A 20,224-nucleotide genomic window follows, 5' to 3' on the forward strand; every position below is an offset into this window, starting at 1 on the left:
AGCCCTATGGGCTAAAAAATTAATAATTTTAATTAATTTAATAAATTTATATATTTAATTATATAAAAGTAATAATTTAATTATCAATAATATTACTTATTTTATATATTTTAATGTGTTTAATCTTCACTTATCAAATTAATAATTTTAATTTATGACTTAAATCATAAAAAATTTTTATTAATATAAAATTTATTAACTAAAATTATAAAAATGAATTTATTTTTTTAAAAAAAGAAAAGGGCTGGCCCAACCCAGCCCATGGGCTAGCAAGGGGTGGGATGGGTTGGAGATTTCACAACCCATATAAAAAATGGGCTGGCCCGATCCGATCCATATTTTTTTAGCCCACGAGAGCTAGAGCCGAGCTAACCCATATTGACAACTCTATACATGACCAATAGCCTTTTATGCCACATTGATAACAAAACATTTTTTATATTTTTTTATTTTGTTCATTTTTGTCTTTTTCTTATATATTTTCACCATTCATCAACTTTTAGTGAGTTGAAATATTCATCTACTTTTTGTAGGTTAAAAGTATTTATCTACTTTTTATAGGTTAAAAGTATTTTTATTATTAAAATAATTATTAGTCTAACCACCACAATTACAATTATTATGGTGATATCTTCCTTGTCCATTACCATAAAAATTAAATAATGTCGCATTCATTTTTAGGAATGGACAAAATTCATGATTTTTTATTAATAGCTCGTTATTTTGCTCAACCAAAAAAATACATAAAATCCAAAATAAAATATATTTTTCAAATTATCCAAAGAATAGTATTTTTCACTTGTTATAAAATATATATCATACAAAGTTAGATATCATATAAAGTCAATTTCATATGCTCAATTCAAAATGTTTACACAAAATCTCATATTATCAAATATAGATTTATATATACCAAGCATAATCATATTTGAAATTCAAAACAAAAAAATCATATATTAAACAAATCATATTTCAATACCAGAATAAAGAAATCATACATAATTATATACATTGCATGCTTAATCCGATTTAATAAATCAAGAGATAAAATATTATATATGCTACATTATAGAAATTTATCTTCTAATTTAATAAATTAAGGGACAAAATATGATACATATTATATAGGGTAAAATACACAAACTCCCTTAATTTTTTATCATAATTACACGCGAGTCCATCAGTTTTTAAAATGAACATTCCGTCTGAAAAAAAATCTTTTGCTGGATATATAAGTCTAATCGTTAATGAACTGTTAATATTTAAGTTAATTTAAGAACATAGCAATATTTAAAAAATAAATTTACCTTTCATTAATTTTAAAAATTACTAAATTATAATTTTTCGAAAAAAAAAATCTAGTCGGCTGGCTGTCCCGCAACCAAATTTGATCAAAAAATACCATATCTGGCCAGAGTGCACGGATCTTGGAGCACTAGACCACAATTTGGTGCTCGTCGAGGAGCACCGTTTCTAGTGCTCCCCGAAGAGCACCAGTCTGGTGCCCAGTGCTCCTCGAAAGAGCACTAAGGAGTGCCAGATTGGTGCCCCTTAGATCTGATTTTTTTTTTGGGTGGCTAGCTGGAGTAAGAAAGCATCGTCGGCCAATCAGCCGAAAAGAAAGGAAAAGAGTGAAAAAATTAAAAAGGTCTTTTAAACATTTCATACCTAATATTAACATTGTTTACATGTTTTGAATGGAGTATTTATTTTGAAAATTAATAGACTTACATATAATTATGATCAAAAGTTAAGGAGATTTGTGTATTTTACTCTATTATATAATAGCAAATTCACTTTCCAATCAAGAGATAAAATATAATATATACTACATGATAATAAATTCACATTAAAATTGATTTTTAAAGAATGAAAACACTAAGAGATATCAAATCACTTACCTGATTTACTAAAATAAAAAATCAAAGACTTACTATTAAAATCCTTTTGAAGCTTGAAAGAACGGAAACTTTGACTTTGAGATGATAAAAACTAAATGATACCAAAAGTTGAGAGATTAAAGAATTATGTTAATAACGTGTTATATAATATAAACTAAAAGAATAACTATGAAAGAAAGAGAAAGTAAAAGGATATTATTGAGGGATCTAGGTTAACAACTATTTGAATTATAATTCTAATTTAATTCAATTTAAGAATTCAACTTAGATTATACTTCTTGTATTTGATCTTGTTTAAATTGATTTGAACTTCTTGAATCATAACATAATGGACATTTACACACACATATATATATATATATATATATATATGAATTTAATGAAATCAATATGTTTGTGTACCCAAATTTTTAAAGTTTTGGAAGATTTGATAATCCAATTTAAGTGCTAACGTAAGCACAGGTTGTGTCACTTTGGTACAAATTTGACAACACAATGTAAAATTTCTGAATTGCAAATATTATGAATAATGTTATAAATCATTTTACAAATACCTTTCAAAAAATAATGATACAAAAGGGGGACGCGGGGGGGAGAGGAAAGAAAAGCAATGTTACTGATACTTGTAAATAAATGGGGAAACCTAAACATGTTCTTTTCATCATGAGAACAAAGTTGGCCATGTTCTTTTGGCATGGGGTCGCTAGCTGAAGAGGTTAGCCATCTGTTGCTTACCCCTTCAGTTGGCGCAATAAAACTGTTCGGTGCTGCATCCTTGTCTCTTCCAGTCAAGCTTTCGGGAAAGAATTCTTAAATCCCTATTAAGGTGATCCTACTGTAAGATTCCAGAATATGAAGTACAAAAATTAAGCAAGTAGCCGCCACTAAGATGCAGTTGGAGCAGGGTTACTGTCTGACTTCGGTTTCTTTCTATGCTTGCGTTTCTTCTGCTTTTCTTTGAGCCTTATTTGATCCTTAACACTCTTCTCCCATTCCTTTCTGTTTTTCTTGTAAAGAAGCATCGCAGCACGAGCATCGTCTATCTGAAAAATGAGAATACATATTAGTTAAAAAAAGGTTGCATGGTAGTTTTAGGGCAAAAATATGGAAAGCAGCCCCTTGGTTGGCCCCTTAACACATTTGAGCTGACTAACACCACCAAAATGAGTGGTAATTCGTGACCGACGTGAACATGTTTTGGAATAAGATTCCATAATTCTCTCATTACTGGGCAATTATTTAGTTGATTCATGCTTTCTGCAACTTCTTGCACATTAGCTCTATCAAATAAAATTACCCTTCTAATTAAGTTATCCACGGTAAGGATCCTACAAAAATGAGGACACTTGAAAAGGTGCTTTCCTGCCCCAAATATTCTTCCAAAGTAAACTGCCCTCTTGTGATGAATTACAGATAATAGAGCATAATAGTGGCGTTTTATCGCCATGCCATATTGACAGCATCCTTAGCACTTTGGCCTTCAAGAATGAAACACTAGATCATCAGAAAATCCTTGAAATGAACAAAAAAAAGTCACTCTTATATAAGATTATAACCACCAACTCCACCCATTGACAAGCCTGTGACTTTCAACATCTTGGATTTGGAATAGTAATGTCAACAAACAAGTTTAACGCATAGCAAATCAATCAACCAGTAGGTCTTTAAACATAATTTTAATGTAATTATTTAATGTTTTCGTAAGTTTTTGGAAAACAAGTACGTAATGAAATTTTTACTTACAGGGCAGTGCTCCCCATTCTGGATCTCAACACCTAGAACCTCCGCTGCAAGATGCCGAAGTGCCTTTCTTCTTCCTTCCCTGTTTCAGCAATGATGCTTGTTATGAGAAGGCAACATAGAAAGTGTAGAGCAAAGTCAATTATAATGCAGCTGTCTAGGCCATAGTGGCTAAGGGAGTAAAGACTGATACTTTAGAAAGGGTTGATACTCTGAGGTATCCCGCAGGTCCTTCTTAGGATGTGTTAGTAGTAATGCCTGTTATAATAAGCAATCCACGTCAAAATCACAGGACCCAGTTTTATACTTCACACAACCAAAAAAAAAATACAAAGCAGATATGGAAAACCTTAAGGTCATTGTGCAAGGCATGACCAACGAGAATCCTTCCCTTGATCAACTCTGCCACTTTCTTCTGAACAGCCCGAAAATCCTTTGCTGCAGAGACAAAAAAGCATGCATTATGCGCAAAAATTGTTCCCCAAAGCAATTATACCTTCCTGTAGATTACAATGCTGACATTCCATATATGAAAGGGGCAACCTTGAAAGTATACCAAAAACACATATATAATGTTTATGCAATAGAAAAAATTTGTAAGCCAACGGCTTTCAGGAGATGAAGCTCCAAGTTTCAGAGCATTACATTAACCAGCAAAGCATATTAAAGCTAACCTTTCTTCAAGTCTCGAGGTCGAATGCCACTAATTTGTGTGCGGAAGTCAACAACACGTTCTATTGGCCGCACAAACTCATCATATATGACATTTCCCCATTTATTTACCTGTCATTAACTGAAGTACTAAGTAATCAATGACCTTATAAAGAATAATATCTTTAACTCAAAATCTAATTAAAATGGCAAAGTTTAAATTAACCCTCAGATGAATCTAATTTTTCTTGTGCATTAGCTACAACTGTATCTTATTTTTATGATAAAAAGACTAACAAAACCTAAATTCTAAAGATGATCAGACAACATACCACTCACTTGAAAATAAATCAACCCACAAAAGATTAGAAAGAATGAAAAAAGAAGAACTTGCGAAAGCAACAGGTTACAAGTGCAATTAACCCTAACATGAGCATTTCCATCCAACCCATTATGAGGAAAGTTATAGCTGAACACCATGTAAAAGAAACAACATATTTCTTCCTAAGGATTCACCAATCAGCTTTACAATGAGAGACAACTACATGCATCCACAACATGACCTTAACCCGTTCTCCACAATAAAACATGATAACAAGCAGGTCTTGTTAGAAGGATAATTATTTCTGGTATGGTTCCTGCTGACTAAGTTAAACAATAAGTGTATATCTTAGAAACAATAAATAGACGACGCTGCATCCGATTTTAACGCACTAGGCTGGAGTTGTTCCTTGACTAATAAAGTCATTAATAGAGTATTGCAACTTTGTTCTGACCAAGACACTTTGTCAAAGTGAAAGCTGTGATAGAAGATGTTAACACCGCATCAGATATTATTTGTTCTTCTTAAAACTATAAGAATAATAATTCCAATCAAAACAGGGAACAACAGCGATGTTTATTTTATATATAGCCTATCCCATCATAGCATTTCAGCTATGCGTAAATAAGACCATAATATGGGAAAAGCAAGTTTCGAAAATGCAGGGAGAGCTGAAATTACCAGTGAAACTCGTCCAAGAGCACTTTTGTTCCCCTGACCAACACCAACCATCTCACAATCCATAGCTAGCACATCTGTCAAACTGTCAAATTATTGTTGGTGAGACATGCAAAATGGTACTCAAAAGTGTAAGGCAGAGAGACAGAATATAAGAAACATATCAAATCAACTTAAATGATGGAAAATTGGAGCTTCTAGCAGTGCCCTATTGCACAAAAAAATCCCATTTCACATTAAATACACCTTAGACTGACCCTACCGTCCTAGGCCATAATGTTATTGTAACATCTCTATTGCTCAACAAGACCACAAAATAAGCACCAAATATAAGTTTCTTCTTGCATAAAACCCCAAGAGTTATCAACAAGATGGAAACATGCTCTATAATTGACCCATATTGGTAATTGTTTTACTAAACATTATACTTAACCAATCCTAATGCTTTCCATCTCGGTTCAAGTCAGCTTTTTACTCCATATCAAGTTAAACAGCAAAATTCAAGTTAATTGGTACACATGCAGATGTTGAACCATGCTTTATTTGTTAGCTGAAACACTATTAAACCCAAGAAAGTAAATAAACAAGATAAAAAATCACAATACATTGATTTTGAAGGATCAAATAACAAATAAAGCACCTGGAATCATCATTTGTTGGGATTAAAGGATTAGGCTTAGCATCGTCAGACTCTGGAGTAGGCCTCTCCTTACGCTTGCCTATAAACAAAACAATCTCAACCAATAAAAAAATGGCACAAAAGTAACCAAAAAAGAATCAAAATTTGATCTTCTCAACTTTGACCCAACAAAAAAACTTATTTGTTTCTTGTTTCCCAAAGCAACAAAAAAGAAACAACATTTGATAGCAATATTACCTAATATGGAATTTGGGGTTTCTGATTGTGGGATTTTGGGGTGCCTTGAAGTCTCAGCTGACTTCAGTTTCTGCAGTAAGTGAACCAAAGAGAAACTAAGTAAAAATCTTTTTTTATTAAAAAAATAAAGGTAAAGGTAGAGCCTTCTTAGAGAGAAACAGTACTTGTTGGAGTTGAGCCCAGTTTGGGTTTAGCTGAAATTGCTTTGGGTTTTTCTTCACGTCACTGCCCATCTTCTTCTTCTGCCCAGGCTTTGCCAAGTTCAGGAACAATGAGGGAAGCAAGGTCAAGGACGGTTATAACAGGTGACAAGTCGATGTCGTTTTGGAATTACGAGGGTTTAGGGCTTAGGGCATCTTTGGTTTTGAATTCAGGCCCTTTTCCTTTTTTTTTTTCCAGATTAATAATACAGGGTACATTTAATTAAATTTAGTAAATAAAAAAGAAAAAAAATTAGCTAGGTCTAACCGAATAGATGAAATTAATTTATTAATTCAGTTAAAATAATTCAATTAATTCAAATTTTTAATTAATTTGAAAACGAACATGATTAAATCGATAACTTGATTGGATTTTATTTTGAAATTTTGTTCCATTAACCGATTAAGTGACGAAGATCTTCATTTATTTATTTTATTAAAGTTGTCTCCTTGTTAAAACTTTTAATATTTAGTTATGTGTTTTCGTTTGAACATTTTAGTATATTTTCATTTATGATTGTCTTTTATCTTTTAATATTTTTAAACATGTTTGTTGGAATGTTTAATGTTATGAAACTTATAGTGTTGTTAAGATTTCTTAATTTAATTTTATTCATTTTGTTATTAGTGTGGAAAAATAAAATTAAATAAATTATTTTTTTTAATTTGAGAAAAGGGGGATCCGAATCCTAATTGATTTAATTCGATTTATCATCTAATACTTGATTTTTAATTAATGTAGTTAATTTTTAAGCAACATTTAATTAATTCGATTATAAAATTTTTTTCATTTAATTAACCCATCCTTTGCTTTACCCTTGACTTAGAGATGCACTCCAAGCTAAGTCAAATTTTTATTTTTATACTTAAAGTCATACTAAAAAACAATTAAGTTGTTCAAATTCAACAATAATTCAATTGAGTCAAGAGTAGGAAACTTGACAAAAGCTAATTGGTTTTGAGTAGGGATGTCAATTATATAAGGTCCTCGTTATTATTAAGGCACTTGAACCTGAACTTGAACCCTATAAATATTCGAACCCGTATCTAAATGTCTTAAATACTATCCATTAAATATTGATTAAATTGAATTAATTAATGAAAAATGTTAACAAATATTAAAAATTATTATTATAATCGAATTTGAATAATAAGTATCTTAAGATCATTATCCAAACTGTATCTAAATTCATGATAGATAGGAATTTTACTATCCGAACGAATTGAATCATAAAATACCTTAATTTTAATTAATCAAATCGAATAATATAAGGTATCCGATTATAAAGTAAGTTGAATGTGTACACATTTTAAGGCATGATGAGTCCTAGACTAAGTTTGATCATTGCAATAGGTGGAAAGATGCCAATAAGATTTATTCCTTACAATAAAAGTGCTGCACCGACCAGTCCGCATCCTCACAAAAAGTAATGAAGCTTTTTGGCCACCTTTGTTCAAAGGATTTGGAATAAAATTTTGACACTTTGGTAATGGAACAATCTTTATCAACATTACTATTGTTGTATTGTTGCAAGTGGGATTCCCCTAAAGGTAAATTCCCATTGCCATCTTGAAATGGGAACTGGAATTTTGCATTAAAACCCTCCAAAACCAAAATGAAAACAATGTCCTTCACTACTTCACATCATATCTTTGATCTATATTCCTCGGCTACTCTTCTAGAAGAGATCTAAACATATTCATTGTATGAGAAAGGAGGGGCATCATATTAGGTTAAATTTAAGCACCATTAACTCAATGATTTCAAGATTAAGATTTTACAAGTGCAATATGACCAACATTTGTATTGGAAATCACGTGACTTTGAAAAATTTAACTTTAATTTTTTTTATTAAGGGAGGGAATTTGCACTCATACTCTTTAAATAAGAAAATCATATACTGATCAATAAATCAAAATACTCAAGCGTTTGAACCTAAGTTTTTAAGAGTAATCAATCTGATATGAGATGGAGTATTATATGATATTAATCAATTTTAATAATAATAATAATACTAAATAGAAATACTTAATACTTAATATTTAAAAAAAAAAACAATACTACTCCGATAAAAAATCACTAATTTGTAAAGTGGAATGAATTATTCAAAATGAAACTATTAATTATTTTGTTTTAATTTTTATTTCTCCTTAGAGGAGATTATTATATTATGCAAAGGAAAAAAACAAAAGGAAGATTGCTTTATTTTTCTCGATTACATATTATCTTCGTTATGTTCAATTACAAAAAGGAAAAATCTTTCAAAAAAAATTAAAAAAAAAAACCAAGAGGCGCGTGAAATTAACGCTCCCGACTTGGTCTTTGTCAAAGTAATGGCTGATCGATGCATAAAATTTGCAGTGAAAAAGAGGGTCAAGTTTAATGGCACGTTTGGTACGGGGAATAGCTATGTTATTCCCTCTCTATTCCCGATCATTTCCTATTCCTTCGTTTGGTACCAAATTGAAATACGAAATAGCAATTCCGCAGGAATAAAAATTCTGTCAAATAGGTTAAAAGTCATCTTTAGCTATTCCCTTCCCCCCCCAGTAATAGCTATTCCATGGCTCATGGAATAGCTTTCAAATATATAATGATCAAAATAGCCCTTATAATCTAAAAATATTACAACCCTATACCTATAAATACTTTTTTTCTCTCATTTTCCCTTTTCTTTCTCTCTCTTCTCCCTCTCTCATTCTCTCTCTAATTGGAACTCAACACCGGCGACGGCCGCGACGACGGCGACGGCCGCGACGACGGCGACGGCAGCAACCGAATATGATCGAAAAACGTCGATCCAGTCCTTTTCGACAATATTGAACCGAGATCCAGCCAGATCTGGCACTCAACGGCCAGATCTCGTCGCGAGAAGCACCGGATCTGGTGCTTCCCGAGCAGATCCCACGGTTGGATCTGGCACTCCACGGCCAGATCCAGCAGTGGGGAAGCGCCGATCTGGCGCCATAGTGGCCAGATCCGGCCAGATGGTGCCCCAGATCGACGTTTGTTACACCAGTTGCCTTTCCAGAGACCGGTCCATGAAAAAAAAAAAGCAAAAATAGAATAAAAAAGAATAAATTATTTGTAAAATTTAAAATATTAATATTTTATATATAATTGAAACATTATTAATATTAATATGATTAAAAATATTAAATATTAATATTTTAAATTATTAATGTTTTATTTATTAAATTATTAATATATTTAATTTTTAATGAGTATAAATAAAAATAAAAATAAAAATTATTAATATTTTAATCAAAAATAATATTAAATTATACATAAAATATTATTAATTAAAATATAAGTAATTAAATTATATTAAAATATTGATATTTAAATTATTAATATTTTAATTAATTATAAATTATTAATATTTAAAAAATAAAAAAAAATAATTATATATAATAAAAGGTATTTTTATCTTTTTATTTTCTATTCCTTTCTTATTCCAAAGCTATTGTTACCAACTAAATACTGTAATAAGTCATAATAATTATTCCTACTCTATTCCATTCATCATATCAAATTACATAATACTTATTTTATTCTATTCTCATCTCATTTTATTCTCACGTAATAATTACTCTATTCTATTTTTATCTATTCCGCGAACCAAACGTGCTGTAAAGGTTTAAGAATCCAATATATATATATATATATATATATATATATATAAAAGATTAAGGAAATACACAGTCTCAGTCTCAGTCTCGGACTCAGACTCTCACTTTCAGCTTCTTCTTCCTTCGTTTCTCTTTGTAATCAGGGAAAAAGAAAATGGGAAGAGGAAAGTTCAAGGGCAAGCCCACCGGCCACCGCCACTTCTCTACTCCCGAAGAGCTCCGTACTCTCTCTATCACTCTCTCTTCTCATTTTCTATGTATTTGTGTGCTTTTTTTTTTATAAAACTCGTATGCATGTACTTATACGTATTTGTATACGGTTTCCTGGTATCAGATCTAACGGAGCTTTCAGCTGCTGGATCAGTAGCTCTAGCGTATTGCTTTTGATTTGATTTTATTTTATTTTTTTGTGAATTTTAGATGGTAAATAGAGAAAATAGAGAAATTTCTACTTTTAAACTTTAAGTTTACCTTCGAATAAACTTGGAAGTGATCCTGCCTTAAATGCATGTAAAGTTAAATTTGGAAATTTTTGTATATATTAATATTTTTTTCTTTTCAGCTAAAGTTTGGAACTTTAAATCAAATTCAGAGACAAAAATAAGAAAAATAATCAATATCTCGTGCTTTTCTTTTGTGGTTTTGTTATTAATCTTACTGTTTGTTTTTTAATGTTTTAATGGTGTAGTTGCTGGTACCTCTGCTCGTCCCCGTACTTTTAAGAAGGTAAGATTTTTATGCGGTTGATGCACTTGGTTATAAAATTTGATGAATAATATGTGTGGTGAAATTAGTTTCTGATTGTTAATAACTGTTTTTTTTTCTTATGGTAATTTGTTTGTTGTTATCATGTATTATCGCTATTATTGTGCAAAAAGAAGTATATGTTTAATCTTGATATTGATTTTTGTGGAGAAGAAAATCCTTCAAGGTTGACTCTGACAAACCAAAATTGATGTTTTGTTTGATTTTCGGAAAGTTAGCTTGGATGTTTTTTCTCATGTTTAATGGGTGTCAGCTTGAGTGTTGTAACTTTCATGGGTTTTGGCTGTTTGGGTTGTTTTAAATTATGTTAGTATCATCTTTGTTTAAATTTATTGTAAGAAAATGTTAGTTTGGAATTGGGCTTTATATGTGTGAAGACTTATCTTCTAGATGCTTACAATGGATGGGTAATTTGGGCTTGACATAAAGAAAATAAATGGATGAAAATTGATTACAGTAGATTTATCAGCTAAGTGTAAGGATGATCTTTTTTTACCAATTCATTTTTTAATTTTTTTTACCTAAGTGTAAGGATGATTGTTTTGTTTCTGTTTCATGCTTCATAATCAGTTGTGTTGACTGTTTAATTGAAAAAAAAAACTAATTTTATTTTCTTAAATATGTGCTTTTGCAATTTTCTTTGTTACTATGCTTCTCTTTCTTTCTTTGTGAATGTGTGTGTTTGTGTTTTTGATACTTCATTTTCACTTGGTAATGAGATGGTTTTTTCTCTTCCATATTAGGAAGTGGCTGAAGTGGAGGAAGAGGAAGAAGAAGAGTCTGAGGAGGAAGTAGAAGAAGAATCTGAGGTCATTATCTTTGTGCACTTTTCTGGTCTAATTGGGTTGATTTGCATTAAGTTCTTAGTGTCTTCTTTTCCTTTTATACTTTCTATTTGAAACTGGTGCTAATATGGCAGAAGCGAAAAGGGACCCAAGGGCTTATTGAGATTGAGAATCCAAATTTGGCTAAACAAAAGAATGTGAAAGCTAGAGATGTTGATGTAAGTTCGACATATATTTCTCTGCTGCCCAAAGCCTGTATTAAGATGAATTTATAATTGTATTAAATAATTGAAATTTTATGTTCCAGGTGGGGAAAACAACTGAACTCTCGAGGCGTGAAAGGTTTGTAAATGCTCTTTGTACAGCAAATCTGACTAATCACTGCTTTATCACATGCATGTGGGCAATTTGTGATTGCTGGAAAAATTTGACTAGTTTGTAACAATTGTTATTTTGATTTAGTATTAGTTTATCTGGGATACCTTACAAAAAAGAAATGGCAATTTAACTTTTTATTCATTTCCATTTTCATACAATTTTATCTGACTATTTTGTTTGGGTTCAGAAACCAATACTTTGGAATTTATGGATATAGTAAGAAAAATTTTGAAACAGAACTGTAGGATTTTGATTTTGTGAACATTACTTTGATCGGTGACTTTTGATCTTTTTTATTTTTCAGCTTGAAAGTTATATATCATGGAAATTGTTGACATATTTGAAATAGTTTACTGACTAGAGGAGAGAAAGCTATGAGCTTTAGTTTTTATACAACTAACAAATATTTACTGTTCTCAGTGTTGGATAATTTTAGATTATGATTCTCATTGTTGGTCCTATTTTAGTTTGATCTGAAGCACTATAACTCTTTCTCTTTTTGCTGGATCTAGGATTAATATGACATAGGAGTGCTTTCGTTTTAGCTAAGTTGTATTTTTGGGATAACTTTGAGGATGAAAGGTAATTGGTGTTTAGATATTAAACTTGATTCTTTTTTGGTTAGAGAAGGAACTCAAAAACTAACAAAATGTATAATGTGAATAAGCCAAGGGATTAAAAATTGTTACTCCAAAGTTGACAATTGCATGCCATACACTTTTAACTTCCTGGTGTCTCTACAGACTATAGCTTTCATGTAAACATGTCAAATTATAACATCACCACTTTAAAAGTTCCTTGATGTCTTTAATCCAATAACATAAGCACAGTTTGTTAACTATATGGTCAACATTATTTCATGGCATTCTTAGATTTGCATATGTTTGGTACTCTTTGTTTTGCATACCTCTATTGTTACTTTTAGGGCTAAATTCTGCAATAGATGTTTTGGCATTAACCATGCGGGTAGTTCCAGCCAGTGGCTTACCCTGATCATCTCCCAAATTGATTGCAGCACTTGCCTCCTCATTCCTTGTCACAAAGGGCCACTGAATTTGAGTTCAATGTAATCATTTCTAGGGAACAAAATAACTATGCTTTTACAAATCTTAACTTCCTTTGAGACAGAATGTTTTCTAGACCATGATCCCAGGTGGAAAGGGGCAGGATATGATCAAAATTTTGCCTATCTTTTTTCTCTTGTAATGAGCCTGAAGCCTTTTGATTCAGTGAAAGTAGTGTAGATTATTTGCTTCAAAACATGTTGAACTTGCTTGTTGATACCCATCTTTGAAGCTGGATATCTCTTACATTTTATGAAATTTTTGTTGGCAATGCTGGTTGAGGTACTAAAGCTTGTAATTCTATATTTGAATTGATTGTATCCTTTAAGGCCAGCTTGGATTGTGCTCTTGTTTTACTATTTATGATTGCAGAGAGGAGATAGAAAAGCAAAAAGCGCACGAGCGATATATGAAGCTGCAGGAACAAGGGAAAACTGAACAAGCAAGAAAAGATTTAGGTAACTAGTTGATAAATATATGATTTGCAGATTATCTTTCTCTCTTCATCTGGCTTCTACTGCAGTGACACCTAAATTGAGTGCTAATTAAGTTGTCAAGGACTTCAAATGGTCCTGGCAAATATCATCATACTTCAACATGGCTTTTTCTATCCTCTCCCTGGGATTGTTTTACTTGTTTGTGGTTAATTGAATTTGAACATGTACAGCTGAAGTTGAAATCACGTTCATTGACTAGGTGCTGAACAAGGGAGACAAAATGTAAAAATAATAACTCATCTCCCTTGTGAGTCATTATAGGGAGTAGTAGTGTGTGTTGTGCATAAACAATCCCTTATATAACTGTGACAAAAATAATAATGTCATAGACTAAGCATTGGTGGAAGCATGGAGGATCATTGTCCATGACCTAAATGGTTGCAAATATCATATGGAGCATTCTGGTACTGATGGGAGACCACTATTTGGTTGCTGATGAGAATTGTGTATGTTTAGGTAACATGATTCCAATATCTGTCTTCACACATTAAACCTGTGAGGTTTTAAAATTTGGCAGTGAAGTGTGGGAAAGGTTTGTGTGAGAAGTCATGTAACATCTTCTCCTCAGATTTTTTGAAACTGGTTTCTTCCAGCCATAAGTCTAATCTTCTGATGTAGTGAATAGTTTACAACTGTTTTCTTTGATGAATAAATATGGAACGTTAAGCAAAATAATAAATGAGGATGGAAAGTCTCATGAGTGTTAGGTGTTAGTACTGCTTCTAATTCTTTACCACTTAGCAATCTAGATCAATCGTTCGTGGAGGTATTTAAAAGGAAGAGGTTGAGAGATGAATAATGCTGGTTTTCATATAAAATACAACTGAATTGGTTTATCCAATTTGGTGGAGACTAATGTCATCAGAGTTGAATATATTAGTATTTTATCAAGGTATCACCTTAATGTCTCATGACCACTGCCATGTTTTTGGCTAATACCTGAACTTTTTTGGTTGTTTTTTCTCCCTCATTTCTGTGTACTTTCATCTTAAGTATTATCTGATGTTGCAATGAATCTTTTTTATTTATTGAAACTAAATACACTCACCTTTCCTGTACATCTTTTATTCTATTGTTTTATTAATAGTGGAATAATTGCTATGGCAGAGCGCTTAGCCCTGATAAGGCAACAAAGGACAGAGGCTGCTAAGAAGAGAGAAGAAGAGAAGGCTGGTATGGTTCCTGTTGCTAATAATGTCCTCTTTATAGTATAATGTACACCTTTTGCTTTCTCTCTGGCAAGTTAATTACTTCAAATTTTCTCATTTAGAGAATAAGCATAAGATTTTGGATTAGAAAACAGAGTTAGACTGCCTTATATGCATCTTTGCATTTTCTGTTGAAGCTGATATTATTTCTAATTTGATCTTACAGTGAGAGAACAAAAGAAAGTTGAAGCTCGCAAATAACCAGGTCGAGGAATGTTTAAGATCAGTTTACCTTCTGTTTTTCTCTATCTTTTATATTTGACCTTTACATTTGTATACTGAAGCTTCTATCCCATAAAAAACCGTTTTGAAGCTGATAGATACTATCAATCTTCTAAACTCATCGGACTTTATATATGCTTTTGGATCATCTTAAATTACATGCCAGCTTTTCACGTTTCTTATTAAAAAATTAAGACATGCGAAAACATGTAAACCGATAGCATAGATTTGGCTTGCAGGGGATTTGTTGTGCCAAGTAGGAGAGTTGTTCTTGCTCCCCTCTGTGTTCCAAGTTTGAACATCTAGATTACTGTTTCTAGAGTTCTTCCATTGCTAGTTCAGGTTTAGCTCAGAATTCAAGTGATGCTACTTAAAGTTTGGATTATGAGATCAAAGTTAGATACAAAGCTAGCTCTCATGTACTACAAGAAAAGAAAGTAAATGCATAGCTTCCCCATTAGTCCTTTCCTTTTCTTTAAAAGGGAACAAACTGGCACGCTCGTTGAATGGCTTGCGAATAAGTTTGGTTTAAAGCTTGTATACGCTTCTTTATTATTAACCTAAACAAATGAGTTTGAATGGAATATTATCTCTATATGCATGTATGTATGCATGCATCTGCACGAGGCAAGGGGGGCGGCTGGGAGGTGGTTCTTGCGAGGAAGGGGGCTTGATCTAGCTTGAGTCACCGTAGCTCATTGCACCACTCAAACTTCTTACCAAATAAAGGAATATATATGTATAAATAATAAAATCAAAAGCGTAGAGGAAGTTGAAGATGGTGGTGTAGGTAGCCTTCAAATATCGACAAAAGCCAGCGCAATAATCCATCCTTGGTGGGCATTAAGAAAAGTGAAAAAAAGAATCTAGTCTCAACTTAAGACATTGAAGCGAATTACAAGCTGGAGAAGGAAAGGTACCCTGTTAACTAGACTAGTTCATTTCAATTGAACGCCTAGATGCAAAGAATTCCTTTTCCTCCTATATTCCTCCTTGCCACCTTTTTTTAGCCTTAACTCTCTTCAAAAACCAGGAAAGGAATATCTCAAAGCATAAATTAGGTTAAAAAAATGGCAGGCATAAATGGGTTTTTGATTTGTTTCAAACGTAAGCAAACTTAGGAAGGGTACCAAATTTTGGACTTAATATCTAAGAGCAAGCAACTTCTATTAGCATCCTACGTATAAGTATTATTACGGTATGTATATGATTAATGATTAAGATTGAACAATCGTAACAAATACGACTACTATTATTTCATTCGAACGATGAGATTTATATATATATATATATATATATATAATTTTTTTTAGATAAGTTAAGAAAAACCAACTATTGAAATTGATGTGGGATAAAGGTTCACCAAGAATTACGATGAAATTTGGTATACTTTTTTAAAAAAGCAAGGTGGGAATGATTAAAATCATGTAGAAAAATCTTTCTTATCATGTGGAAATTCTAATTAAGAGAGAGAGAGAGAAAGGGGAATAAATGGCCACTTCATCTTTGCTCAAATGGCCTACCATCAACCTTAAAATAATTAATCAAGCAAGTATTAATTAAGGACTTGAGATTAGTTTACCAAATTAGCTAGTGACTCGTGGTCCAATCATTTTTTGCCCTTTTTCCCCTCCCTCTTTTAATGATTCAATGCATCATGTGATATGGGATAAAGTGGATAATAGTCCCATCCCCACTCCATTGTTTATTTCATGTTTCAATCATTATTTCATACAATATTAAGGTATCTCCACCTCCTTAATTCAAGATAAGCTCCTTCATCTTTTACCCTTACCTCAAAATCTACATAAATTTATATAAAAATTATATATAATATCACTCAATTCGAAAAACCCGTTACATGTCTCTCTAAAATTTTTTTTATCCTTATTTTTCTTTTATAAAAAAAATCATGTTTATACATCGTGATAAGTTTAATTAAACCCATAATTTATAATGAAATTTGAAGTAATTTTTGGTAATCTAGATTTAATTTGTTGTTTTAGAGATGCAAAAGAAGACAGGTCCTGTTGGATATGCTAAGCAAGGCGTGTCTACAAAGAGTGGGATTTCCCTTTCCATCCTCTGCGGTTTGCGGCTAAGGATTGGAGGAGCCCCCACATGCCAAAATGTGCTGAAAATTACAAGTTTTTTTTTTTTTTTTTCATGGGAATTGAAGAATATGCCTTTGGTATTTTATCACATTATCGAAAACTGAACCATTTGGTAGGGCCCTTTTCCTTCACTCTACGCCAATCAACCCCTCCCCAAACCCCTTTAGCAGCCAAATCAAAATTTTTTTAAATAAATTCGTAATATTTTATTTTAAATTAAACAAATTTTTATAATTATTATTTTATGATATTATTATAATATTTTAATAAATAATAATGTAACATATTAATACAAAATAATAACATAATATGTAATATTTTTTATCTTTCACATTAACGTCACTTTAATATAACATAAATATAAAAAAATAATATTTTTAATTAATAATAATTAATTAATTATTAAATAACAAAGTTTTTCCTATTCTCTTACACAATTCAAGAGCTTTTTCTAGTACTATACTAAAATAAAATTAAAACGATGTGTTTAAATATTTGATTTAATAAAAATTACTGTAGTTTATAATTTTTACTTTTAGTATTAATAGAGTTTGATTATCATTATTTTATTTTTTTTATTGTTATGAACGGGTAGAAAAGGTAACAGATTGGGAAAGAGTCAAAAGTAGATGATCACGTTAACCAAAAAAAATCACATTGAAAACATTATGCTATTTAATATTTATTAGGGCTTTAGTTATTGGTCAACAACAATGTACTTGCTTCACAAGTTAGACCACCAGCAATTTGGACTCGGTTAATTTGGTGATTCCAATTCCCTTTTGCATAGGCAAGGTTGAATTTTTGAGCTATTGGTCCAATCAACATTTAGGCTAGTCTGAGTAGAAAAAGTAATTATTTTGATTTTTAAATTCATATCATGAAATGTACGTAATTTTTTACAACGATTAAATTCAAATATGTATAATTACGTGCTAATTGATCATAATTATTTTAGATAAAATATAAAAGAAAAATATTGAAGATCAAATATCGAAGCGGATTTTCTTTAAATAAAATTTATTTTCTGATTTAAAATCGACATAGAGTATGGAGTCCATTGAAAAAGAATGGGGACAAGTAGGGATTTAACATTGATAATTGCACAACCACCAACCAACCTTTGTTAAATCAAATGGTGGGGGAATACACCTATGATTAGCTAAAGTTCCTCCTCTCTTATGGCCATGTGACTTAAAAAATGCTATGATTTTAAATTCTATATAGGATCTTAAAAATCCATCTTTTATATATTTTTGCAATAAATTTCGACATTCATATATATTTTTTGAGTTAAAAATATAAACCGAGATAAGTGATATTAGAATTTATTAAATTTTCTTTTGATATGAGATTCTCGAAGAGATATATTCAAGTTGAGGTAAGTTCAAGTTAAAGTGGATCATCTCTTCCATAAGTGAAAAAATCACTTCAATGAATACGTCTTATAATATATGATGGGTATTGAGGTCTTAGGTTTATAAGTAAAGTTCTTCTTTCACTTAATAGATATAAATTTCACATAAAAAATATTTTTTATTTATATTTTAATTCTCGCTAAGTAGTTTAATATTATGAATTCTAAATATATGAAAAAAAAGAAATTTTGATGGAATTTTTTATCTAAAAAAAAGGCATAACGTTAATATCCTCCTAAGCCTTTATGTGGATTTTCTTAATTATTATAATAAATATTAAATCAACATAGCTTTTAATTTAAAACTTTCATTTTCTTAAGTAAATAATTAATTAAATAATCAAGTTATTAATAGTAAAACCTTGAATTATTATGACATAAGCCAATTTACTGCGTCGGTTAAAAATAACTCCCCCTCCCAAAAAAAAAAAAAAAAAAAACCAAAGAACTCCGTTTATAAAAGTAGAAAAGTGTCTTTGTCTCTTTCTCTCTCTATCTCTCTCTTGCCCTTTCTCTCTTCCTCTGAATTTTTATTTTTTATGCTTTTTTTTCTAAATAATATTAAGTCTCTCAGATCTCTCATTCTCTCTCTTTATCCCAAATTTCGCTTCAATTCGGTTAGTTTCTCTTCTTTTCTCTCTTTGTTCTTATTTTTTTTTAATTTTTTTCAAGATTTTTAGTTGTACGGTTAATCTTTGTGTCCTAGGGTTCTACATTGTCTGAATTTGAGTAATGCGATTTTGACTAAACCAAAATTTTGGTTTTTTTTCTTCTTTGGGTTCTTTCAGGCTTTTCTAAGATAAGCTGGTGTTCTTTTTTCTGGGCTGTGATTTTGTTCATGAGTATAAGGTACGCCGAAGGAAAAAGATGGTCTTTTTTCTTTTTCTTTTTCCTTTTTTTTAAATTTGAATTTGTATGGCTGTTGACAAATTCCCGATTATTGTTAAATAAATAATGGGTATGTAACAATTTGACAAATTTGTGTGAAATTAAGGTAGATAATTGAAAATTTTCCTTTTTTTATTGTTTCTTTGAAGTTTTAATTATATGAGGAGCTTGGTAGGATAATTCCAGGGGTGCGCTTCAGGGTTGGGGATTTTTTGAGCAAAAAGTTGAAATCTTTTGTGGGATTTCCCCCCAAAAATTTTGATAGATAATTATGATGTTCTAATCAACAACTTGAATATAGGTCTACAGGAGGGTAAATATTGGGATTTTATCCTCTTTGTGGCTTGATATAGGCGATTCTGTTGATGGAAAGTTTTCGGTGCTGGGTTTTTTATTTTGAATCCCTATTTTGGTAGTGAAGAAGCTTTTTTTATAACATTTTTTTTGTGGACAAATTTAAGGCTAGATCATGGTGATTTTGTCTTGTTGTGTTGTTGAAAACGTGAGCAAGGAGACGTATGATAGTATGTACAGGAAGATTAACAATTTGAGCTTTGATAGCTTGGAAGATGTCGAAAGAAATTTTTGTTCTTCTGCAGAATTTAATCTTTGCCAGGGATTTTAATTTTTGAGTCTCTTATTTTAAGTAGTGGAAAATTAGATTTTACTTCCTCTTCACAAAGCTTTTTCTAGTCTAGGTTAAGCTAGTGGACAAGGTAAGAAGCTGGAGTACCTTCAGTAATAGCTTAGACTGCTTAGAAGATCCATGCCTTTGTCCCAGATGCTAAATTAATCTTTTCTTGGTTTGCAAGTGCTGCAATTTAAAAAGTGGATTTGTTGATGTTATTAATATATTTGGTTCTTTTTCGTGGCTGCAAGGAAAT

The 20,224-nt window shown here is 31.2% G+C and overlaps 2 protein-coding genes across 3 annotated transcripts; one reads left to right on the forward strand and one right to left on the reverse strand.

Moving 5' to 3' along the window:
* Positions 1–2,404: 2,404 nt before the first annotated feature.
* LOC18594095 (Polynucleotidyl transferase, ribonuclease H-like superfamily protein) lies at positions 2,405–6,499 on the reverse strand. Of its 2 annotated transcripts, XM_018124519.2 has the most exons (10): positions 6,334–6,499; positions 6,170–6,239; positions 5,933–6,011; positions 5,296–5,377; positions 4,316–4,424; positions 3,991–4,079; positions 3,835–3,899; positions 3,645–3,723; positions 3,199–3,379; positions 2,825–2,944 (listed from the first exon to the last, which is right to left on the reverse strand). In XM_018124519.2, exons 1-9 carry the CDS (start codon positions 6,400–6,402, stop codon positions 3,230–3,232), a joined length of 792 nt encoding a protein of 263 aa, XP_017980008.1. In that variant the 5' UTR covers positions 6,403–6,499; the 3' UTR covers positions 2,825–2,944; positions 3,199–3,229. The 2 variants fall into 2 exon arrangements, with proteins under 2 accessions (XP_017980007.2, XP_017980008.1); XM_018124518.2 differs by lacking the exon at positions 3,199–3,379 and having other exon boundaries at positions 2,405–2,944; positions 6,334–6,494.
* Positions 6,500–10,060: 3,561 nt separating this feature from the next.
* On the forward strand, positions 10,061–15,056 carry LOC18594096 (uncharacterized). The gene is made up of 8 exons (XM_018124529.2): positions 10,061–10,223; positions 10,691–10,728; positions 11,511–11,576; positions 11,687–11,770; positions 11,860–11,894; positions 13,367–13,452; positions 14,599–14,664; positions 14,866–15,056. Exons 1-8 carry the CDS (start codon positions 10,157–10,159, stop codon positions 14,898–14,900), a joined length of 477 nt encoding a protein of 158 aa, XP_017980018.1. The 5' UTR covers positions 10,061–10,156; the 3' UTR covers positions 14,901–15,056.
* The last annotated feature ends 5,168 nt before the right edge of the window (positions 15,057–20,224 follow it).

Source organism: Theobroma cacao, chromosome 7 (genome assembly GCF_053813885.1).
Source record: "Theobroma cacao isolate CCN51 chromosome 7, ASM5381388v1, whole genome shotgun sequence".
NCBI classification, from domain to species: Eukaryota; Viridiplantae; Streptophyta; class Magnoliopsida; order Malvales; family Malvaceae; genus Theobroma; species Theobroma cacao.